Source organism: Phodopus roborovskii, unplaced genomic scaffold, assembly GCF_943737965.1.
Source record: "Phodopus roborovskii unplaced genomic scaffold, PHOROB, whole genome shotgun sequence".
Classification (NCBI taxonomy): domain Eukaryota; kingdom Metazoa; phylum Chordata; class Mammalia; order Rodentia; family Cricetidae; genus Phodopus; species Phodopus roborovskii.
The window spans coordinates 3,707,203-3,732,699 of NW_026126436.1; the positions used below are offsets into that span (position 1 = coordinate 3,707,203).

Consider the following 25,497-nt stretch of genomic DNA (forward strand, 5'->3'; position numbering starts at 1 on the left):
AAGAGGTGTAGGAAAAACGTCCTGAAAGTTAATCCAAAATTATCTAAGAATTCATTCTTGAGTTAGATGGCTCAGTTGATATTTTTTTTGCAGGTGTGAGGATCTAAGTTGGATTCCCAGTGCCCATTTAAAAAGCCTTGTACATGCTTGTAATCCTAGCATTGGAGAAGGTCCCTGGGCAGGTCCCTGGGGCTCTGTAGCTCAATCTCACAACCAGCGTTCTCAGTGAGAGACAATTTTAAAAATTAAGGTGGATGTCTCCTGAGGAACACCAGAGTTGACCTCTGGCCTCCACATAATATGTATACATATATGCATATACATGTGATTTTACACACACACACACACACACTGCACTTGTGCGTGCAAGAAAAAGTTTCATCAGTTGCCCTCCTGTCGCGTCTGCTTTGACCAGCAAAGAAAATACAACGTTTAGACTCTTCTTTAAGCAGTTTATTCAGGAACCTTGTATAATCTTCTGACCCCCGGGGCAGCCCAGCCCACAGCTTAAAAGCCCTTGGGCAGTCAACCCCAGAATGCCATGCGGTGAAAAACAAAAACAGACAGGTCCACATACACAGAAGCAAACCAGATTCTCAGCTTTTAGCCAAATATGGAATTGTTTAATACAGAGAGCACTCACCATCGGGAAGGTGGAGGGCAGAAGCCAGCGCCATCTTTAAGGCGCGGCACTTCCCAGCTCTCTACACCCTCCCACCCCACCATGTACTGAATATTGAACCTAGGCATCCTAGGTAATACTCTACCAATGAGTTTCATCGGCATTCCTTACTATTTTGGCTTTGTATTGTCTCTGTAGCCCAGGTAGACCTTGGTGTTCTCATTCTTCTGCCTCATTTTTCTGAAAAGTTGGAACTATTGGCCTTTACCAGCAGGCTTGGCCGTTGTTTTATGTATTTCTGAGAGTTCAAGTAAATTGAGAAATGAGACTTGATGATTGAATTTAGCCATATGGAGGAATGCTCAGTGTTTCTGAGTTTTATAGAAAACAAAAATTAAAAAAAATGTTACACTTTGGTAAATGGCTTTTTTTTTTTTTTTTTTTTATTATTATTTTGAGACAGGGTTTCAAACTCACAGAAATCCGTTTGCCTCTGTCTCCCAAGTGCTGGGACTAAAGGCTTGCACCACTACCCCTGGCTAGGGTGAATGACATTTTAGTTAGCTCTCCTTATTTTTCATATTATGTTTGAAAATATAAATTAGTTTAAGTAGTTCATTATTTATATTTCTATTACTGTGGCAAAATTCCTGTGGTAATCAGCTTATAATAAAGAAGAAAGGTTTTAGCCTCACTGGTTAAGAGCATTTGCTGCTCTTACAGAGGACCCAGGTTTGGTTCCTGGCACCCACTTGGTATAAGTTACAAGGGATCTGATTTTTCTTTTGGTTACCTAGGACACCAAGTCATCATGTGGTGCACATATATACATGTAGACAAACATACATAAAAATGAATAATTTAAAAAAGAAGAAATGTTGTCTGGGTTTGGTGGTGTGCACTTGTAATCAATCCCACCTATTCTGGAGGCTGATCACAAGCTTAAGGCTAGCCTGCATGACATAATAATCCTGTCTCAAAATGAAAAACAAAACCAAAAGGATTGGGGATGTAGCCCAGTGTTAGAATACTTCCATACTTCCCTAGTATGCACAAAGCCCTAAATATAGGCCATATTACCACAAAAAGAAGATGATTGCTTTTTTTTTTTTTTTTTTTTTTTTTTTTTTTTGGAGATATGTTCTTGCTATAAAGCCAGGTTGGCCTAGAACTTGTGATGGTCCTTGTTCTGTGTCCTCAGTGCTGCCATTACAGGCCTGTACTACCATTTCAGGTGAAGAAAGAATCTTTTTTTTTTTGGTTTATAATTTGAGAAGTTTCAATCTGTGGTTACATGACCCTTGCTCCTTTGGACCTTGGGATCTCTAGTAAGTCAGAACATCTTGACAGAGAAGGTATAGTGAAACTGTTCTCTTCTTGGTGTCCAGAAAGGAAGGTATACCCTTTAAGCATATGCTTCTCTCAGGGACTTCCTCCAAATAGACAACTCCTGCTAGTGTTTCTGTTGTCTCCTAGTAACCCATTGAATTGTAATCTGTGAGTGAGTTAATCTTAATCTATTCATGAGGTCAAAACCCTCATGATTCAATCACCTCCCAGATATTGTATCTGTGAACACTGCCACATTAGGGAATAAACCTTCAACACTGGAGATTTGAGAGAGATTTAAGAACTACAGATGAACTGTAATGTAATCTCAGCACTTGGTAACATAGGCAGGAGATTCATTGCTATTTCAGGCCCCTTTATCTATAATGATAGCCCGGATTACATCATGAAACTGTCTTTTTCTTTCTTTCTTTTTTTGGCTTTTTGAGACAGGGTTCTCTGTATAGCTTTGGAACCTGTCTTGGAACTTACTTGGTAGACCAGGCTGGACTCAAATTCACAGATATCTGCCTGCCTCTGTCTCCTTACTACAGGGATTAAAGGTGAGTGCTACTACTGCTGAGTATGAGGCTCTATCTTAAAAGTAGTCATAAAAATTTAAACCATGACAAATAGGTATTTAAAAATTGTTTATTTAAGGTGGTTTCTCTGGGTTTATACTGTTAAAAAAAAAAAAAGGCGCCAAACACAGTCTTTAGCAAGTGTTTTTGGTTTTAACACTATTTGGTTTTAACATTTTAACACTATAATAAATCCTCCCTGATCTTTTCCCTGACATGTGGGTAAGGTTCAAAGATGGGAATACTTAACAATCCTCACATATCGCCAGGGCTGGGGAAGTCCTTTAGTTAGTAGGTTCTTTGTCTAGCATGCACAAAGCCCTGGTTTTGATCCCTAGCATTACATAAAATAATTTCTGTTAGGGGAATATCTGTGATCCCAGTACTCTGAAAATTGAAGTAGGAGAATCATGACTTCAAGGTTATCCCCAACTACATACCAAGTTTGAGGCTAAACTTGATAATCCCTGTTCCAAATAACAACAAATAAGCAACAACAAAAAAAGAAACCCCCAAATATCAAAGCCATGAAATTTGGAAATTGAAATAAATTGAGTTAAATTGAATGTGTAGGTACATACTTGTAACTCCAACTTTTGGGAGATTGAGATATTCTGTGAGATACTACTCCTGGGTAGATGTGAACATCTATTCCTACTTATCCCAGGTAGGGAAATGACAATAGACAAGAAGTAAGGATTTTACCAAAGTCCAACTTGGTGAGCTAATGAGTTTTATTGGGCTTATTGCTTATAGGAGCAGATGACTCTAGTGATTTAAAGTTTAGATTCCTAAAAAAGGATTTCTTCATTTATGTTTTATTTACATATATGTGTGTGAGCCTGTATGAGTTCATGTGCACCATGTGTGTACAGGAGTCTGGAGACCAGAAGAAGGAATCTGATCTTTGGGAACTGGAGTCACATGCGGTTGTGAACCACCATATGGGTGCTGGGAATTGAAGCCAGATCCTCTGCAAGAGCAATAAGTGCTCTTAACAGCTGAGCCATTTTTCTAGCCCCAAGGTTAGATTCTTTATGGAAGTTTCATTCACTGGTAATTTTCCTTTGTTGATATCATCCAGTTCTAGAAATAATTCAACTTAATTAATTTGTGTTTCAAAGTTTTAAAGTAGTGTTCTTTTAAAATGTTGCTTAGAGTGAAAGTGATTTTGAGTTTCATATTAAGGTATTAACAAAGTGAGGTTGGGGTGTACCTGCTTATTACCAGGAAGCCCTGGGTTCCATACTCAGTGCTACATAAAGCCAGGTCAGTGGTACAAGAGAAGCAGAAATTCAAGGTCATCCTCAACTACACAGTGAGTCTGAAGCCAGCCTGGCATATGTGAGACTGTGTTTTTTAAGAAGGCAGGTTTGAAATAGCAAGTTACAGAATTTTAATCCTTTCTTTAAATAATGGAAATTGTTATTTACTTTAATGTTTAGGAAGATTCTTACCTCTGAAGACGATGTTGGGGCCGAGATACGATAGTCAGGTTGCTGAAGAAAACCGGTTCCATCCCAGCATGCTCTCAAATTATCTAAAGAGTCTGAAGGTAAGAAGTAAGTAGCAAAGCTCTTTGCTACTAATGTAGTACCCCTCCTTGCTTTATCCTTCAAAGGCTGTTCTGTGAGGGATGTGTGTACATGTGGGTGTACAGGCCAGAAGACAACCTTGTGTATGGTTCCTCCCTTGCTTCCCTCCCCCACCCCTCATCCTCCATTTAATCCTCCTAGTTTCCCTTTTATTTCTCCCTAACTCTATATTCTATTTCCTCTTTCTTGGGAGATTCTCTCCTCCTCACTGGTCCCTTACTAGGTACCTAATCTCTGTGACTATTCAGATTGTAGCACACATATTGAAAGCTTAAAACTAATATCCACATATAAGAGAATAGTGTAACATTTGTCTTTTTGGTTCTGGGTTACCTCTCTCAGGATGAATTATTCTAGCTTCATCTATTTACCTGCAAATTTCATTTCTTTAATAGATGAATAATATTCCATTGTGTAAATGTATCACATTTTCATTATCTATCATTGATGGACATCTAGGTTGTTTCCAATATGTGGCTGTTATAAATAGAACAGCACTGAACATAGATGAGTATGTATCTCTGTAGTAGGATATAAAATTCTTTGGTTATATGCTCAAGAGTAGTATAGCTGGATCTTCAGGTAGAGCGAGCCTTAGCTTTCTGACATACTGATTTCTGTAGTGACAGTTCCAGTTTGCACTCTCCCCAGCAATGAACTAGTATTCCCCCTTTTTAGCATCCTTGCCCACATGTGTATCATTGTTTTATTGATCTTGGCCATTCTGACTTGTGTAATATAAAAATCTCAAAGTCATTTTAATTTGCATTTCCCTGATATCTAAGGATAATGAACATTGTTTTGTTTTTCAGTTGCTTGTATTTCATCTTTGGAGAATTTTATACTTAGTTCTGTACCCCACTTTTTAATTAGTTTATTTTCTTGATGTTCAGGTTTTTTTTAATTTATTTTCATATATTTTATATATTAACCTTCTATCAGTTGTATAATTGGTAAAGATCTTTTCTCATTTCATAATCTACTACTCTGTCCAAAAGACAGTGTTTTTTTGCCATACAGAACTTTTCAGTTTCATGAGGTCCTATTTATTAGCTGTTTTTACTGCCTGTTGTGTTGGTGTCCTGTTCAGAAGTCCTTTCCCATGCCAGTGAGTTCAGGTCTGTTCCCCACTTTCTCTTCTGTCACATTCAGAGCATCAGGTCTTATGTTAAGAATTTAATCCATTTGGACTTGAGTTTTGTGCAGGTTGGTATGGATCTATCTGCATTTTTCTGCATGTGGCTATAAAGTGTGACCAGCATCATTTGTTGAAGATGCCGTGTTTTCTCCTGTGTGTTTTTTGTCTTTGTCAAAAATCAGGTGTCCAAAGATGTGTGGAAATATGTCTGGGTTTTTAATTTAATTCCATCAATCAACATGTCTGTTTTTATTGCAATAACTCTATAGTACAATCTGAGATAGATGATGATAACTCCAGTAGTGCTTTTAATATTCTATTATTCAGAATTGTTTGTTATCCTGTTTTTTTTTTTTTTTTTTTTTTTTGTGTATGTGTGTGTATTTTCATATGAAACTGAAGGATGTTTTCTCAATTTCTATGAAGAATTGTGTTGGAATTTTGATGGGGAGTGTATTGAATCTGTAGATTGCTTTTGGTAGGATGCCCATTTTCACAGTATTAATTTTACTGACCCAAGGATATATGGGAGATCTTTCCATCTTCTATTGTCTTCCACAATTTCTTTAATGTCTTAAAATTTTAATTATACAAGTCTTTCACTTGCTTGGTTAGAGTTATCTCAAGATGGATATTTTTTTTTCCTTGGGGGGGGCTACTGTGAAAGGTAATATTTCCCTGATTTATTTCTTAGTATGTCTGTCATTTGTATATATAGGAGGGTTTTTTTTATTGTGAGTTAATTTTGTATTCTGCTACTTTTCTGAAAGTGTTCATCAGCTGTGAAGGTTTCTTGGTAGAATCTTTAGGGTCTTTTATATATAAAACATGTCTTTTGCAAATAGGGATACTTTGACTTGTCCCTTTCCTATAGCCCCTTAAGTTGTCTAATTGTTCTAGCTAAGGCTTCAAGTACTTTATGGAATAGAGAGTGAACATTCTTGTTTTTCTTGTTCTTGACTTTAGTGGAAATGTTTTGAGTTTCTCTCCATTTATGTTGATCTTGGCTACTGCCTTGCTTGTCCTTTTTATCTCTAGTCCATCCTGGACTTTTATCCTGAAGGAATGTTGGATGTTGTCAAAGGCCTTTTCTGCACTGATGAGATGATCATGTGGTTTTGTCTTTGTCTGTTTATGTGGTGGATTTACACTCATAGATAATGTAAAGCCTTTGGTAGGTAACTCAGTTCAGTTTCAGTTTCATTGGTTATATTTTCGTGTTATTCGAAATTTTGTATGACAGAATGTTGTAGAGGATATGTGAATTAACTCTTTTCTGGAGCTCTCAGTTCAGACATACATTTCTTTTCTCTTTTTCCCCTCTATTTTATTTTTTGACAAGGTCTCATGTGCTTCACCTGAGGATGACCTTGAAGTCCTGTTTCTCCTTTATCTACCTCCCATGTACTAGGCATGAGCCACTACACTAGGCTTCAGAGCTACACTTTAAAAATAACCATTTATATATGCCTCTCATTTTTATTGAAAATGAAGTTAGGATTTTAATTCATTTTCAAACCCTTATCTTGTTTCTTTCTGATATCCAGGAAGAGGAGTATACGTGCAGAGGCCAGAGGTTGATGTCTTCCTCTGTCATTCTCCAACTTATTTTTTTGAAACAAGGTCCTTCACTGAACCTGGAGATTGCTGATTTGGCTAGACTAGCTGGACAACAAAGCCCCGAGGATCATCCTGTCTCCACCTCCCAGCTTGGGGATTACAGGTGTGTGTTACCACACCTGCCTTTTTATGTGGGTGCTGGGGATCCGAACTCAGGTTCTCATGCTTGCAGAGCAAGTACTTTGCCCACTGAGCCATCTCCTCAGCATGGGAATTGAATATAAGAATTACAGAAGAGTCTGTTTTCATTTTTTTTACCCTCTTGGTGTGGCCCTAACTGTCCTAGAACTCCATCTGGAGACCAGAGTTCTGTCTTCCTCTGGGATTAGAGATGTGTGCCACCACACTGGGTTTCTGTTTTCATTTTTTTTTTTTAAACTGTGCTTCTTTATAAGGAATATAGTTCTAGGTATTAGTGTATTTTTAGAAAATAGAAGAATAAACTAAATAGAAAAGGAGCACACATTTGTTGCATAAATAGCTTCTTACCTATTTTAGGGCTGAGATACAGTATATTGAATAGCTATAAGTATTAGTTTTGGTGGCTACTTCAGACCTGGGTCATGTGTCCCTGGGGCTAGAGCTCAACTCTTTCAGAAGAATGCTGTCCTGCTTCAGGCTTCTGAGGACTAGAGGTAGATACTGAAAACAGTGACAGTGTCTGCCTCTTTGAATTCACATGGTTGACAGTGGAGTTTGTTCTGCTTATATTTTCTCTCCTCCTTAGTTAGAATTATTTTCCATGCCTGCTTATTTCTGGAATGTTTGAATTCTTAGTTTAGAAGGCACTTTTCACTGTCAGCTGCTTGGTAGCAATGAACATCCTGCTTAGTGGAGTGGATGTGCTCTAGTCTTGTCATTTGCTCATCTGTTTTGGAATAAATGTAGTAACAAGCAAATCTGCCTTCTTTTTTTAAAGGTTAAAATGAGCTTGTTGGTGGATCTGACAAATACTTCAAGATTCTATGACAGAAATGACATAGAAAAAGAAGGAATCAAGTATATCAAACTTCAGTGTAAAGGGTAAGTGTAAGTTATTAACATTGAAAACTTTCATTGAGGTTTGTAATCTCTTTTCTAAGCAACTTCTTTTTGTGTTCTCAGACATGGTGAATGCCCCACGACTGAGAATACCGAGACATTCATTCGCCTGTGTGAAAGGTTTAATGAAAGAAGCCCACCTGAACTTATAGGTATGCTTGATTTCCTTAAGACAGTATGCCTGCTTTCTGTTGAGGACATTCACAAACATACAGAATATTCAGAAATTACCATTGCTGATTTTTTTTTAATCTTCCTGCTCATTTACTTTAGTATTTACTTTTGTTATTTTTAATTAATAGAAGTGTGTATTATATGTACATGTTTATATGAGTGTGTGTGTGTTTGTGTAGATCAAGACAAGGTCTCCCACTAACCTGGAGCACATGAATTTGGCTAAGGTTGCCAGTGAGCAGGAGTCTGCCTGTTTCAATCCCTTGGTGTTGGGGTTAGAGATGTGTGCTGACCTCAGCTTTTTATATGGGTGCTGGGGATCTGAACTCAGGCTCTCATGCTCATGTGCCATGCAGGGCATTCTCTGACTGATTGTCTTCCCTGACCTTTTTTTTTGTGTATTTAAAGGAAATCATAGATGGCATGTCATTTCATTAAGAATATTTCAGTATATCTAACTGTTAAGGGATTTTGGTTTTTAATATATAATCACCATGTAATTAGTATACCAAACAGAATAGTTACAAATTCCTTAATGTTATCTAAAACCAGTCCATTTTCAAAGTGTGGAATGACCTCTGGTCTCTACATATATAGTCAGTCACACACAGAAAAAGAAAATAAAAACCTAACAATTGGATGTTTCCTGTGTACTATGAAGCACACAGAGCCATCTACACAATATTCCTGTCTGAAGTGTTAGAATGCATTTGGAAATGAATTTAATTATGTTTCTAGACTAAATTCAGTAATATTGTAGAACAAAAATGAATTTAATTATGTTTCTAGACTAAATTCAGTAATACTGTAGAACTACTCTTAACAAAACTTTAAACAAAGTTTCATGGGATGGAATTTGCTATTTGTGGTATCCTAACTATACTTAAAAAGTGTGTGGTTTAAAAATATTGTACATTTTGGATGTTCAGATTATGGACCTTTAATCTATAAACTGTTTATCTACAATATTACTTTCAGGCTAGGTTTGTATGTAACATAAATTAGTTTCATGTTTGAGACATGAATTCTATCCCTAAAATAAAATTTTCAAAATTGGGGAAAAAAAATCCAAGACCTAAACCACCTCTGGTCTCAAGCATTTTAATATAAACTGTGATTAATACCATGAGAAAACAAGCAGAGGACTTTAGAATGTAGAATATTTTTACAGGAAAATGACTTTTGTCTAAGAAACTTTTTATGGCTTGAAAAAAAGAGAAACTAGAGAGACATGATACAACATTAAAATTCCATATATGAATGTTGTTAGATTGTGTTTTGAGAAAGTAACTTTAGAAAGGCATTGTTGACCTGTGTATTGCTATGTTCTCCTTTAATCCCATCCCAGATTTGGGAGGCACAAACAGGGAGCTTCCTATGACTGAGGTTAGTTTATGTAGTAAATCTAGGGCAGCCGAATCTACATAAAGAGACCCTGTCTCAAAAAAAAAAAAAAGAAAACAAAAAAGCTGTTAGGCTTGCCTAGCAAGCCTTTTTATGAACTGATCTGCTGAGCTATCTTACTGGCCTCCAGAGGATTTTGTTGAACTTCATTTGGCATTACTTACTTAGGCTATCCCATATTCTAGCCACTGATTGATTGATAGTTTGCTCTATGTGCTTTTTGATTACTGTATTTACATTTCAACACATTCTTACTATCTGTACTTTTCTCTGTGTCCTTGTTTATGAGAATTGTTCATGTAAAGATTTTATTTTAGTATGAATGAATATGTGGACATATTTGGTTTGGCTTAGCTAATAGTCATTTTCAAAACTGTCATTTTAATTAACAAAAACACTTGTAAAGAAATCTTATATGTAGAAATGAGATGAAAATGGTATTTACCGAGATAGGCTCTTTGTAGCCCATACTGGCCTGGAACTCAGGATCTTTCTGCTTCTAATTCCTGAGGTCTGTGTTTTATAAGAATTTGCCACAATGCTGGAAGTTGAACTCAGGGCCTAAATATTCTACCTTAGTTGTTATTCAAACATTTTTAACATTTTGTGTGTGTGTGTGTGTGTGTGTGTGTGTGTGTCTTGGTGCACATCTGCATAGCAGTTATGTGGGGGATGGGATGGTCAGAGGGCTATTTACAGGAGTTGGTTCTCTCCTTCTATCATGCTGTTAGGCTTTATGGCAAGCACCTTTACCTTCTCACTCCCTATAGTTTTTTTTAAAAAATTAGGATATAGCTTTATGTCTTAGGCTGGTCTCACCAAACTCTAGCTTCATTCTCCTAAATAATGGGATTTGTGGTGTGGGCTACCACACTTGGCTTCTGTGAGAGTTCATTCTGAGTCTGCAGTTGATCTAGCAGCAATATTATGTTAGTAAAGCCATAGGATTCTTAATTTTTTTCTTTTATTTTTTTGAGACAGTGTTTTTCTGTGTAGCCCTGGCTGTTCTGGAACTTCTTTCGTAGACGGGGCTGCCCTCGAACTCAGGAGATCTGTCTGCCTCTGCCTATGGAGTGCTGTGCAGTGGTTAGGCTTTAATTACTATTTCCAAACTCTTTTGTTTTGTGCTTTGAGACAGTAGCCCAGACTGGCATTACTCTTAGACTAATCTTTCTGCTTCAGGGTCTTCAGTGCTGGGATGAAAACATGAATGAAAGCTTAAAACTTACAATGATCCTTTCCAATTCTCTTCTTTCCTCTGTCCATCCCTCCTTCCCTCCTGTAGCCTAGCTTTGCCTTAGCTTGCTGTATAGCTGAAGATGACCTTGAACTTCTGACCATCTTTTCTTATATTTCCTAAGTGCTTTGATTCCAGGGTGTATCACCGTGTTCAGGAAAATGATCTTGAGTATATTCTGAAAGAGGGTTTAAGAAAAATAAACTTATTTTCTTCACATGTTTCTTGTAAAAATTTATATTAAAATAGTATAAGCCCTAATGTGAAGATACACTCAGTTGGTTTATAAAGCACTTCAAAATAATATAGGTTTACTATACTGAGTCAATCAGTTATCTGCAGCTTTCTTAGTCAGTGTCCTGTTACTGTGAAGATACACCATGACCATTGACATCTGTTATAAAGGAAAGCATCTAATTGGGGCTGGTGTATAGTTTCAGAGGTTTAGTCCATTGTCATGGCAGGGAGTGTAGTGGCATTCAGACAGACGTACTGGAGAGATAGCTGAGAGTTCTGTATCTGGAATGGCAGGCAGCAAGAAGAGAGAGACATTGAGCCTGGCTTGACCTTCTGAAACCTCAAAGCCCATCCCCAGTGACACACTTCCTCCAACAAGGTACTTCTACTCCAACAAGGCCACGTGTCCATATCCTTTCAAATAATGCTACTTCCTATGAGTCTATGGGAACCAGTTTTATTCAAACCACTACAGCAGCCAATCACTTTAGTTGATTATAGTCAACAACTACTGTTAATCCCAGATGATTTTATACCCATATATATGTATTATATGTATTTTTTTTTTTTGGGTCTTATTTTTGACTTTATGACTGTTTTTCATGTTGGTCATAAGGAGGGCTGGAAAAACTAAATCAAAGTTGTAGAATATAGGTGTCTTATTTTTGAGTGTGTTCTTCTGACCTGTGTGTTTAAAACTAAAATTCTTGAATATTTTTAATGATAAATTTTAGACAGTATAAAGTTTTAGACTAATAAACCAGTGTATTAGTTTAGAATTTTTGTCTAGTGAGTGCTCTAAGTTAGATCCTAAACATCTTACATTAATAAGCTGTTAGTTAAAGCAATATTTTGAGTTTTTAGAATGTATAACTATGTAGTGTAATTAAGTAACTAAACTGTTTGGAAAGCAGGTTGTCATTTAAAACAGAATGTGGCCTTTGGAGCAGTTCAGTTTAACCCACGCTGCTTTCTCTTCTAGGTGTACACTGCACCCATGGGTTCAACCGTACTGGTTTCCTCATATGTGCCTTTTTGGTGGAGAAAATGGATTGGAGGTATATAGATTTATGATAGTGGGATAAAATGTATGTGACAGTTCATGGTGCTTATGAGTCCTATAAACGGTGTACTTACTTTTCATGTTTTTCTTGTATTTTAGAATTAGTAGAGGTTGGGTCTTCTAGTGTTTGTGTTTGTATTCAGCTTTAGAAGTGTCTGCTGTTTTCCTTTGAAATTTATCTTTTATAGCTGTTAATTACTAGGAAAAGCATATAATGCTATATGAAGGAAGCATTTTAGGGTGGCATTACTCCATTTAAACAAATCTTTATTGAACATGTTACTTGTAAAGTATATTTTTAGATTTTGAGGGATTAGAACCTAGTTACCTGAAATCTTGTGAGGATTGGATATTGCTGACTGAATTTTCTTATTATTGCTCTAGGTTCATAGTTTATGTTTCTAAAACCTTTTACCCAGTTGATCCTTTTTTGGAATACAGTAAGGCAAAGCATGGTTCTTACTGTTTTCTATTCTTTATATACTCAGTAGTTTTCTGCTTTGTGTATTTTTTGGTTGAAAATTACAATATTATATACAATAACATTAGACTCCTATGCCACACTCAGCTAATGCTTATCTCTCAAGATGTGTATTCTTGGTGCCTGGGCCTGGGTCTCTTGGTAGTTTTTTAAAAATCAGTGTGTTTGTTCACTTTGCTGTTCACATTCTCTTGACTGATCTTTTATCTATAAGATCTTGACTTTCAATGTTTTATTAATATTTCTTTTCATTGGCTATACATGTCTGTCCTAAACACTCATAGCAATGTGCTTTAGACATTTATAATGTACCATATATTAGGAAATACTATATATTATAGTGGACCATGTATTATAAGCTTCCGGCTTGGAGATGTGCCTGTTGTACTTTTTGTGTGGTATGTTGAGTATGAGTTGTTGATAAGTCCACATAAATGGACACTAGTGAGAAAATTGTGTTGATTGTTTTCCATAGTATTGAAGCAGCAGTTGCTACGTTTGCCCAAGCCAGACCACCAGGAATCTATAAGGGTGATTATTTGAAGGAACTTTTTCGTCGCTATGGTGATATAGAAGAGGCACCACCACCACCTGTATTGCCAGATTGGTGTTTTGAGGATGATGATGAAGATGATGAGGATGAAGATGGAAAAAAGGACTCAGAACCGGGCTCAAGTGCTTCCTTTGGTAAAAGGAGAAAAGAACGGTTAAAATTGGTAATGTTACAAATACTGAATATTCTTTTAAAAGTATAATTTATTTTTAATTACACTTTTGTGTAATTTGTTTTGTATTTTATTCATTTGTTTTGTATATATGCATGCTTGAATGTATGTGCCTTGGTAGGGAATGGAACAATATGCACGTGGAGGTCAGAAGATAACATGTGGAGTCAGTTCTTTTTTCATATTATGTGTGGGTCCTGGTGGTCAAAGTCAGGTTGCCAGGCTAACTGCAGGAGCCCATCCTGATGGGCCCAAATACCATTAACTTATTGTGGGCTATTGGCCATATTTCTGTTGGCCCCCCCCCCCTCTCTCAAAGAGCATAAAGTGGCCTTTGATTTTATGAAATTAATTTTGGTTCTACCCGAAACCCATTGAATAAGTCCTGACATCATGAACCAGATGGAGACCTCAAGGCAGGTATGGTTGGGTCTCACTGTGAAGCCCAGGCTTGCCTCAACTCTCAATTCTCCTGCCAGAGTGCTGAGTAATATTCTTAATGCTGAGATAGAGTATAGGCTTGCCCAACCACATCTCACTTCTAAAGATTAGCCAGCCAATTGGTCTTTAAAATTTTGTCTTACAAAATTATTTATTCTTTGGGTTAGAGGGGCTTGCCTGTTGTGGTGGGAATGTGATGTCAAGGGCCACTTGGAGGGACTCATTCCTCCCCAACCATCTTGTGCTTTCTGGGATCGAACTGTGGCTGTCAGGCTTGGCAACAAGTACCTTTACCTGCTGAGCCATTTTGTAGCTCAGCAGGCTACCCCTCCCCCAAAGAAAAGCTGGAGTTAAGAAATTTCATCTTGGTTTTGTTTCTTATGTAAACCAAAGAACTCTTAGATGTTAGATTGACATTAGCTAATAAACTACTAACTATATTTAGTATTAACAATAGACTTAGTATATTTAGTATATTACCTAATAACCAGTGAGAATGTTTCTGTAAAATAGTCCTATAGGTAATGTAACTGTCCCTTGCCATAGGTGCTGTTTCCTTTGTACTATATACAGTTTAGAAGACCTCTACTTCCCTAGTCAACGTTTCTTATTCTTCTAGGATTAAAAGTATAATAAAATACTAGTTGTGTTGTAGCTACAACTCAGTTGGTAGAATACTTGCCCAGAACTCATGAAACATTGAGTTCATTTCTCAGCACTGTATAAATGGTGCATAGGGATGCATGCTGATTCCAGCACTCAGGAGTTCAAGGCTACCCTCTGCTGTATAGTTGTAGGTGAGGATGGGATACATGACCCTGTGTTTAATTAAAAGCGGTAGAGTGGAGTTATCCTCCTCTTTCCTGCAGTGACAAGAGATCTGTTGAGAAGATAGTACTCTTTCCCCGTGCACAGACATACTTGGTATAGACCAAGGGAAAGTTACAGAAATGTGGAGGAAATCAAGTGTTGATGAAGTTAGTAATTAAGGTATATTGTGGTTGGCCAGTAGACACTACTAATACTCATGTATTAGTTGACAGTGGTTCACAAACAAGGAGGAAAAAATGCCTTGATTTATCAATTATGTAGCTGTTACTTTAGTTTTTTTTTTTTTTTTTTTTTTTCCTTTACATTCTTAGTTGGGAAACCTTTAATTGTGTTTACACATTTCCATCTTGAAGACTATAAGGCCACCCACAACTGTAAATTGCTTTAAAAGAGACATATTTTCAAAAGTAACTTATTCTCAGGCTAGTGAGATGACTCAGTTAAGGCATGAGAACCGGAGTTCTGTTCCCAGCACCACATAAAAAAGCCAGGCAGACAAACACTCATGTAAAATGTACAAAGTGGGGCTTATCAGATAAGAGCACTTACTATTATTATAGAGGTCGAGTCCCCCATGACAGCGCCCCTTACCAGCAGGAAGTAGTTTGGAAAGAACAATGCCCAAATTCCCAAATATTGTCTATAAATGTTTGTCTTCATTTAAATGGACTTGGTTACATTAAATAAATAAATAAATAAATAAATAAATAAATAAAACTATAATTATAGAGGACTCAGATTCAGTTGCTAGCATCCGCAAGGCAAAGCTCATAACTATAATTCTAGTTCCAGGGACTCTAATGGACATATGCAAAAAAATCTACTTTTCCCCTATTTCTCTTCTGAAGAGAGCAGGCCTCTTAGAATAATAAGACTCTCCCCTATTTCTCTTCTGAAGAGAGCAGGCCTCTTAGAATAATAAGACTAGGCACAGATCTTTATCAAGGCTGGATAAGGCAACCTAGTAGGAGGGAGAACAGAGACACCTCCACTTCCCCTGTAGGAGACCAACAACAGAAAAAGAAACACAAGCTAACAACCATAATATATATCTCTGTGAGCTCCTAAGAACTCTAATTAGTTGATTCAGTGGGCTTTGTATACTTGACCCCCTCTGGCTCCTACAGTTATTCTTTCTCCTCTCTACAGGGTTCCCTGAGCTCCAAGGAGAGGGGGACCTGATAGCGATTTCTAGTTTGGATTCTCTTTCTCCCTAATGTTTGAATGTGGATCTCTGCATCTGTTCACATTAGCTGCCGGCAGAAGCCTCTCTGATGACAATTGGGCTAGGCATCAAACCAATCTATAAGTGTATAAGAATATCATTAGGAATCATTTTGTTGATTTTTTTTTTTTTCCTCCTCTCTTTCTATCATAGATCTCGGGCATGGTTTCCCTTTCATGGCCTGGGCCATGACATGGCCTGGGCCTTAGACCAGACATTGGTTAGCCACTCCCACAAATTCTGTGCCTCCATTGCCCCAGCACATCTTGCAGAAGCTTTTGTTGATGGGAGATGTTATTCTGTAAACATGTTTCTCATATTGGTTAATGACTAAAGCATTGTTGGCCAATAGGAAAGCAAGATAGGTGGGACTAAGGGACTAGGTGGAGAGAGGAAGGAGTAGGGAGGAGAGTCAAGATGGAGGACAGAGAGCAGAACGCCAGCCCCTCTCTCAGGTAAGATAAGGCCACGTGGAAGTACTTAAATTAATAGAAATGGATTAATCATTAAGACAGAGCCAGCCAATAAGAAACATTAGAAACAGGCCAACAGTGCTTTATTCATTAACCAATACGAGAAACATGTTTACAGAATGACATCTCCCATCATTTTGTGGCTGGGTTAGTGTCCCAGTTCCACCACTTATAGCCTTGCCTGATTACAAAGGCTGACCAGTCCAGGTTTCAAATCCTCTCACACTGTGAGACCTCCCTAAGGTCACCGTTGTAGAGTCCTGGGAGTTTCTGCTGCAGTTGGTTTCCACATTCCATCCCCAGGTGCCCTCCAGTTCTAGTCATCTCTCCTCATGCTCTCTCCCTCCAACCTCCCCCTCCCGTTCTCATTTCCACCCATCCCTGGCCAACTCATCTCTCTCCTATTTCCCATTTCCAAGAAGATCAATGTGTCCCTGATAGAACCCTCTTTGTCACTTAGCCTTTCTGGGTCTGTGGATTGCAGCATGATTATCCATTACTTAACATCTAATATCCAATTATAAGTGAGTACATACCATGTTTGTCTTTCTGAGACTGGATTACCTCCCATCTCACTCAGGATGATTTTCTTTTTTCTAGTTCTATCCATTTCCCTTCAAATTTCATTTTACACACATGCACGCGCGCGCACACACACACACATACATATGTGTAAGTATATGTATATATGTGTATATATATATACACACACATCATACATACATATATAAAAACATAAAAACAGCTGAGTAATACTCCATTGTGTATTTCTTTATCCAGTTTTTTTTTGGGTTGAGGGACCTCTAGGTTGTTTCCAGTCTCTGGCTTTTATGAATAAGGCCACTTATGGTAGGATGGATTGTCTTTTTTTTTTTTTTTTTTTTTTGTCGAGATAGGGCTTCTCTGTATTGTTTTGGAGCCTGTCCTAGCACTTGCTCTATAGACCAGGCTGGCCTCAAACTCACAGAGATCCACCTGCCTCTGCCTCCTGAGTGTTTCAATGTCCATCTATTATTTTTTGGCTATATTCCTAAGAGTGGTATAGCTGAGTGTTGGCATAGATTGATTCCCAGTTTTCTGAGGAACTGCCATATTGATTTCCATTTTTCACAAGTTTGCACTCTCACCAGTAATGGAGGAATGTTCCCCTTGCTCTACATCCTTGCCAGCATGAACTGTCACTTGTGTTATTGATCTTAGGCATTCTGACAGGTGTAAGATGGAATCTCAAAGTAGTTTTGATTTGCATTTCCCTGATGGCTAAGGATGTTGAATGTTTCCTTAAGTGTTTCTTGGTTATTTGAGTTTCCTCTATTGAGAATTCTCTGATTAGATTTGTTTTCCATTTTTAAATTGGATTATTTTGTTTGTTGATACCTAGTTTCTTGAGTTCTTTATATATTTTGGTTATTATTAGTCCTCTATTGGATGTGGAGTTGATGAAAATCTTTTGCCATTCTGTAGGCTGTCATTTTGTCCTATTGTTTGTCCTATTAATGGTGTTATTTGCCTTACAGAAGCTTTTCATTTTAATGAGGTCCCATTTATTAATTGTTGATCTTAGTGCCTATGCTATCAGTGTTTTGCTCAGGAAGTTGTCTGCTGTGCCAATGCATTCAAGACTACTATTCCCCACTTTCTTTTCTATCAACTTCAGTGTATCTGGGTTTATGTTGAGGTTTTTAATCAACTTGGACTTGAGTTTATGCAGGGTGATAGATATGGATCTAATTGCATTCTTCTACATGTCAACATCTAGTTAGACCAGTACTATTTGTTGAAAAGCTTTGTTCTTTTTCATTCATATATATATATATAGTCCATACGTGTGTGGGTTTATGTCTGGGTCTTTAATTAGACTCCATTGATCAATGTGTCTGTTTTTATGCTACAAATACCATAAGGTTTTTTTTTTTTTTTTTAGTACAGCTTGAAATCAAGGAAAGTGATACCTTTAGAGATTCTTTTACTGTTCAGGATTGTTATAACTATCCTGGATTTTTTGTTTTTCCATGTGAAGTTGAGTATGGTTCTTTCAAGGTCTGTAAAGACTTGTGTTGGGTTTTTGATGGGGATTGCATTGAATCTGTAGATTGCTTTAGGTAGAATGCCATTTTTACTATATGACTCTTACCAGTCCATGAGCATGGGTGCTTTACATCTTCTGATATCTTCTTAAATTTCTATAAACTTGAAGTCTTTAAGTCTTCACTTGCTTGGTAACAGTTACTCCAAGATATTTTATATTATTTATGACTATTGTGAAGGGTGTTGTTTCCCTGGTTTCTTTCTCAGTGTGCTTGTCATTTGTATATAGAAGGGTTACTAGTTTTTGTGACTTAATCTTGTATCCAGCCTGTAGGCTGGAGGTTATCAGCTGTAGGAGTTCCCTGGTAGAATTTTTTGGGGTCACTTATGTATACTGTCACATCATCTGTGAATTGCGATACTTTGACTTTTATCTTTCTAATTTGTATCTCCTTGATCTCCTTCAGTTGTTTTATTGCTCTAGCTAGAAGTTCAATTATTATATTGAATAGAATATGGACAGCCTTGTCTTGTTCCTGAGTTTAATGGAATTGCTTTGAGTTTCTCTCCATTTAACTTGATGGTTGTTATATCCTTGCTTAAAATTGCTTTTTTTATGTATAATAGACATGTTCTTTGTATTCCTGACTCTTCTCCAAGACTTACAATGAAGAGGTGTTGGATGTTATCAAAGGCATTTTCTGCATCTAATGAAATGATCATATGGTTTTATTTTTCTTTGTAATTTGTTATATGGTGGATTACATTGACTGATTTTTTTTTTTTTTTTTTTCTTATGTTGAACCATCCCTGAATCTCTGGGATGAAACCTACTTTGTCATGGTGCATAATCTTTTTGATCTGTTCTTTTATTTGGTTTTGAGTTGTTCATTGAGTATTTTTACATATATGTTTATAAAGGGAATTGGTTTGTAGTTCTCTTTCTTTGTTGAATTTTTGTGTTTTGTTTTTGTGTTTGGATATCAGGTGCCTGTTGCCTCATAAAAGGAATTGGGCAATGTTCCTTCTGTTTTTAGTTTTTGAAATAATTTAAGGAGTACTGGTGTTAACTCTTCCTTTAAAGTCTAATAGAATTCTGCACTAAAACCATCAGGCTGTGGGCTCTGTTTTAGTTGGGAGACTTAAGAGTTTCTAATTTTGTAGAGTACAGGTTTTTAAAGCATGTTCTTATGATTCTCTGGATTTCCTTGGTGTCTATTGTTATGTCCCATTTTTATTTTTCTGATTGTAAATTTTGGATATTCTTTCTGTGGACACACATGTGTACATGCATCTATACCTATGGAGGTCATAGGACAACCTGGAGTTGGGTCTGTTCTTCTATCTTACCCTGGATATCAAGATTATGTTTTTAGGTTTGGTAGAAAGGACCTTTACACCCTGAGCCATCTTACATGGCTGGCTTGCTCTTTTTGGTACATTTTTGTAAGGAAGTTGAAATACATAGATGACTTAGTTTATAGTCATGTCCTACCATGCCTTACTTTTCAAACACAGGTTTTAAAAGCAATGTTAATCTTGAGCATATATGCTTAATACATTTTTGAAAATAATATTTCAGTTTTTGATTTTAATAGTTACTGATTTGCACAATGAGATAGATACAACTTAAAGGTTTGCTTATTTATTTATATACTTACTTATTTTCATGCCTATGTAGTGGAAAGAATCTTAAAAGTTACACCAAGGGATTGTTGGAGTGCTTGCTTAGCATTTGTAATTTCTTTTTTAAAGCAGATTTGGGATTTTGTTTGATTGTGTGTGTGGTTTTTTTTAAAGATATATTTATTTATTATGTATGCAACATTCTGTCTGCATGTATGCCTGCAGGTCAGAAGAGTGCATCAGGTGGCTGTGAGCCATCCCGTGGTTGCTGGGAATTGAACTTAGGACCTCTGGAGTAGCAGAGCAGCCAGTGCTCTTAACTGCTGAGCCATCTCTCCAGCCCCCAGATTTGGGATTTTATTAAAGACATGTTTAATACTGACTTTAAGCATGCTGTGCTGGTTGAGAAAAAAAGGGGCTTTCAGGTATAAGGCACAGTTGGTGGGCATATTTAAAATTTAGCTTATAGGGATATTGGCATCACTTGGGTATTTTTATTTGATGTATTACAAGTTTTTAGAGATTTGCTTTCAGGATGTATTTTCAGTATTTAGTAATAGAAATGGCTTTATTTTTAAAATATTTTTAAAATAGGCTGTCAGTATATAGTCTAGCTTGCCTTAAACTTACTGTGTAGCCCAAGCTGTCCTTAGACTTGTAGGTTTCCTCCCTTGGTTTCCATAGTGCTGGAATGATACTCACAGTAGAAGTGTTTTCATTTTTAAGATTTATTATTTTATGTGTATGAGTATTATGCTTGTATGTATATATGTGTACCACCTGTGTGTCTGGTGCCTATGAGGGTATGAAAAGTGTGTTGGATCACCTGGGACTTGAATTCCAGATAGTTGTGAGCTGCCATGTGGGTGCTCAGAATTGAACTAGGGTCCTTCTACAAGAGCAGCATGTGTTCTTAACCACTGAGCCTTTCTTCACCCCTGTTTAGAAACAGAAGTTTTGTTGTTCAGTCAAGGTAATGGAATAACTGGAAAGCACTGGTTATCTTTGATCCTTAGATCATGGGATCCCTACATTGTCATTATTTGAAGGCAGTCAGAGTTGAAGACTGCACATATTAATTCTGAGTTTCAGGCAGAATGTAGGAGTGTTGTCTGCTGGAAAGACTTAGGACTCGTGTGGACCTGACAGTGATGTATATGTGGATGAACTCTGAATGTCTTTCTTCCTCTTCTCAAGTGGATTGCTTGCCACATCTTGGTCAGAAGGTTTACCTTTGCAAACTGTAGACCAGGTTTTTTTATTCTTTAATGACATCAGTTAGAGTTGTTGGGTAGATTTTACTTGAAAGTGATGCCAGAAGGTCTCTGATGGGCCTGAAACTAATTTAGTATACACATAGACTAATGTTTTGGTTTTAAAAAGTGTTAAAAACAAGCACATAAAATTTTATAGGATTCCTTGGAATACACAGGATCTTGCTATATAGCCTACAGTGGCCTCAGAATCTTTTTACCTGAGCCCCCTGACTGGTAGGTTATAGATGTTACTAGTATAGCAGGTGGAACAGATTATTTCTGTTTAGTTTGAGTTTCCTAGGTTTGTGAGAATAAACTAATTTATTTGTAAATACATTTGTCCTTTAATTATATATGTGTGTATATACATACATATTTATTATTATCATTTATTCTCTCTCTTTTTTTTTTAAAGGGTGCTATTTTCTTGGAAGGTATAACTGTTAAAGGTGTAACTCAAGTAACAACTCAACCAAAGTTAGGAGAGGTACAGCAGAAATGTCATCAGTTCTGTGGCTGGGAAGGGTAAGGAATATTTTCAAGTTTTAAATAAAATTTATTCTTTATGTAACACAATTGATACGGACATTAACTGGGCTTTTTGGTTTGTTTCTTAAAGTTAGTGTGTACATTGAGTGCTTAAGAGGTTGTCAGGTGTTTTTTAAGGTAATCTGTAACAGTCAAGTTGAATCAGGATCAGATGACTCACATTGTCCTCAAGACTACATTACTGTTGTCACCAGAGTTGTTTTCTTTGATCTCTTTGTTTCTGCTGTTGCTGGTTAATGTTGGACTGGTCTTACCAGTGGAGAAGAATAGAGGAAGACTCCAGTGTCAACCTCTGCCTCCACTGTGCATGTGTGGGCTGAGTGCTCACACGTTCCCCATAATATAGTATGAATGATATAAATTATAAAGCAGGAAAAGCTTGAATTTTAGCTTAGTTACCTCAACAATTCTAGATCCTATTTCCACCTCCTATTTCCACCTCTCCCCGCCCAGTTCTGGGATTATAGCACATGCTACTAGGCTTGTCTTTTTACATGGGTCGTGGGGACCGTAGCACAGCCCTCATACATAGGAAGCATTTTAGCCACTGAGCTCTCTTTTCAGTCCTGCAAATAACATTTTTAAATTAGTCCAATACTTATATTATAGCAGTGGCAGTTTAGTATACCTTGTAAACTTGTATTCTAAAATGTTAAGAGATTATTTTTATTTATTTATTTATTTTTTGAGACAGGTCTCACTATGTAGCTCTGATTGTCCTAGAACTCACTATGTAGACCAACTTAATTTCAATCTCACAGAGATCCATTTGCCTCTGCTCTGAGTGCTGAGATTAAAGTAATGGACCATTATTCCTGACTGAGTCTTTGTGACAGCTGGTGCTGTTGCATTTGAAATTATTCTCATGATAGGAAGAACATTGTGATCAACATGTGAGCCATTTGAGATTGGTTTAACACAAAGATAGCATTATATGGGTTGTAGCCATGACAGAGTAATATTTTTTCTTTAAGGTCTGGGTTCCCTGGAGCACAACCTGTTTCCATGGACAAGCAAAATATTAGACTTTTAGAGCAGAAGCCATATAAAGTAAGCTGGAAAGCAGATGGTACTCGGTAAGTTTGACTACTCAAAAACAATTACACAAATAACTATCATGCTTGAAGAATATTATTGTCAGGGAAAGTGTATAATCCTCATGGTGTGAGCTTCTGATCTGAACAGCAAAATAAATGTGTTTCAAAAATTATATCGCTTTTATCTCATTGGTATTCTAAGCTATATAAAGTTTTAGTTCATTCTGCTGAATTTTGGTTTTAGAATTTTGTTAGTTTTTATGAAAACGTTTTTTTTTTCAATTTTTTGAGACAGAATTTTTCTTTGTAGCCAGGGCTAGCCTTAAACACCTGGTAAACCTGTAGCAATCCTCTTCACCCTCCCAAGCACTGGGATCACACTTGGCATGTACTGAATGTTTAGAAAGAGCATGCAGTACTCTTACCTCTATCTCCTGGGTATTGGAATTATAGGCATGTTCCTCTGCCCACATTTGGGATCTCTTTTTTATTACCCTTATTTCATCTTTTAGTTGCCAGTTATATCTTCTCTTATTTAAGTTTTCTTATTTAAATGTATTTCATAAATCTTAATTCTGGGGTCAGGGATGTAGTTCAGTTATACAGTGTCTGCCTAGCGTTGGGTAGGCCCTGAGTTCAATCTCTGGCACTGAGTAAAACTGAGAAGTAGTGGCTTAAGCCTGTGTAAGGTGTACGGTTTTTCTACTCGCCGCCCAGTCTTGTCCCTCCGCCGCGCCAGCCCTAATTGTATTTGATATAATCCTGTTGACCAGTTACTAGTTTCTTATCGGCTAGCTCTGTCTTAAGTATTAACCCATTTCTATGTATTTCCACATGGTTTCACCTACCGGGGAGTGGGACAGGTGTCTGGTCTTCCTGGTCTCTCCATGCTGACTGACTCCTTCCTCCTTGCTATTTCCTCCTTGTCTCCTAGTCCCTCCTATCTTCCTTTCCTATTGACCAACAGTGCTTTATTCATTAACCAGTATGAGAAACATATACAGAATGACATCTCCCATCATCTCCTCTTTTCTGTCTAAATAAAAAGAAGGGTTTTAACCTTAACATAGCAAAATATATAACACAACAGTTATCAAATAAGAATCAAATAAGTTAACAATATTTAGTCCATTAACATTTAGCAAGATTAAAAGAAACTATTCTATTATCTATCTTCTCTTTGTGAGTCTAAAGTCTATGTGTAACTTATCTTTAATCCTAACTAAGGAAAACTAACTATAACTATCTGTCTTCAACTCCTTCAAAGACCACAGAAGGATAATATATAAACTCTAGAAATGACAGAGACATCTCACTGCCTGGTCACCCGAAGTTCTTTTGTAATCTTCCATCTTCAGCCCATAGGCCATAGTGTGTCTGGCAGACTCTTCAGCAAAGCAGGAAAGTTTAAACTGTCTTCTTGTATTGGCAGTTTGTCAGTCACTTTTCTCTGTGTCCTGCAGATTGTCTGGCAGACTCTTCCATGAAGCAGGAACTCTGTATCAATGTCCATCTTCAATCAGCAGTCACTTTTCTGTGGGTCCTGCATGTCCAATTTATACAGCATAAGGTCAAACAGTCCAGACAAGAGCAGTATCTTGTCCAAATGGCTAGTCTTGCCATATTGGAGGCAAACTCCATAACGTGTTTCTTCAATGTCCATCTTCCTTTCTGATGCAGGTGGTGTTGCCAGGAGCAGTTGTGCCTCATTGTCAAGAAAAACCCTAAATCATTTTAAATGCCAATTCTGTAGGTATTTGAAAGGTTTGAAGAATGCCTATCTATCTCAAATACATCTCTGCATATCTAGAAAACCTAACTCACCTAGCTATAAGTTTTGACTATTATAGGTAACTATGTAAAATCTGTACTAAATTATACATTACATTTTTAAATGAGCTATATAAACACAATACATAAACAAGAAGAGAAATATACATATCACAACATTGACCTTAAATTGTATCAATAAATGAAAATCCATTCCAAAACAAAGTATTCATATCTATACCATAATTCCCTTTTTACCTTTAAAAGGATATTGGTTGTGATCATTAACCATTTATAACCAAGTCCATTTAAATGAAAACAAACATTTATAAACAATATTTGGGAATTTGGGTGTCATTCTTCCCAAACTACTTCCTGCTGGTAAAGGACGCTGTCATGGGGATGCTAAGAACATGCAGAAATCCTGGCTGTAGTCTGCAAGGCTGCCTTGTTCAGCCGTTTTGAATGTAGGATCACCTGGTCCTCAATTTCAGGGGTTCTGGCTTGATCAAACCACATTAGTCTGGAAGGAATCCACAGCCTTTTATTTTCTGTGGAAACAAAAATAGAAATCCTTTTCCCCAGTAACTTGTCCTTGAACTTAAAATTTGGAATCAAAGCATTTTTAAAATATATAAATTGAATTAATCCAGCAGTATTTCTTTTATCAGTTGTTTCCTCAGCAGACAAACAATATAAAGACAGTATAATGCCATACAGTATACAGATTCTCTCTGAGCTTTTCATTTTTACCGGGCTTTATTATTACTCTCTTCTATTTTTTCATTTTTTGAGACAGGGTTTCACTGTGTAACTCTTATCTGTCCTGGAATTCACTCTGCCTACCAGGTTTACTTGGAATCACAGAGATCTGCTTGCCTGTGTCTCCTGAGTGCTGGGATTAAACATCCAGCTGTTCTCTGTCTTTTTAAAACCATGTTTGTTTGTTTTTTTTTTCCCCCAAGCCTACGTATTTTTTAAAACACACTGTAAACCTTTAGAGGTTTTTCTTCA

General features: G+C 37.0%; 1 protein-coding gene across 2 annotated transcripts in view; it reads left to right on the forward strand.

Moving 5' to 3' along the window:
* The window catches only part of Rngtt (RNA guanylyltransferase and 5'-phosphatase), a 198,055-nt gene that overhangs the window by 12,354 nt on the left and 160,204 nt on the right, over window positions 1-25,497 (forward strand). The window contains exons 1-8 of one of the 2 annotated variants that reach the window (XM_051187499.1): window positions 3,978-4,087; window positions 6,889-6,988; window positions 7,805-7,908; window positions 7,990-8,078; window positions 11,961-12,036; window positions 12,998-13,238; window positions 21,543-21,652; window positions 22,651-22,752. In XM_051187499.1, coding sequence (XP_051043456.1) covers window positions 7,811-7,908; window positions 7,990-8,078; window positions 11,961-12,036; window positions 12,998-13,238; window positions 21,543-21,652; window positions 22,651-22,752 — 716 coding nt within the window. In that variant the 5' untranslated portion in view covers window positions 3,978-4,087; window positions 6,889-6,988; window positions 7,805-7,810. Of the gene's footprint in view, window positions 1-3,977; window positions 4,088-6,888; window positions 6,989-7,804; window positions 7,909-7,989; window positions 8,079-11,960; window positions 12,037-12,997; window positions 13,239-21,542; window positions 21,653-22,650; window positions 22,753-25,497 lie in introns of those variants that run through there. The other variant, XM_051187498.1, reaches the window with a different exon arrangement.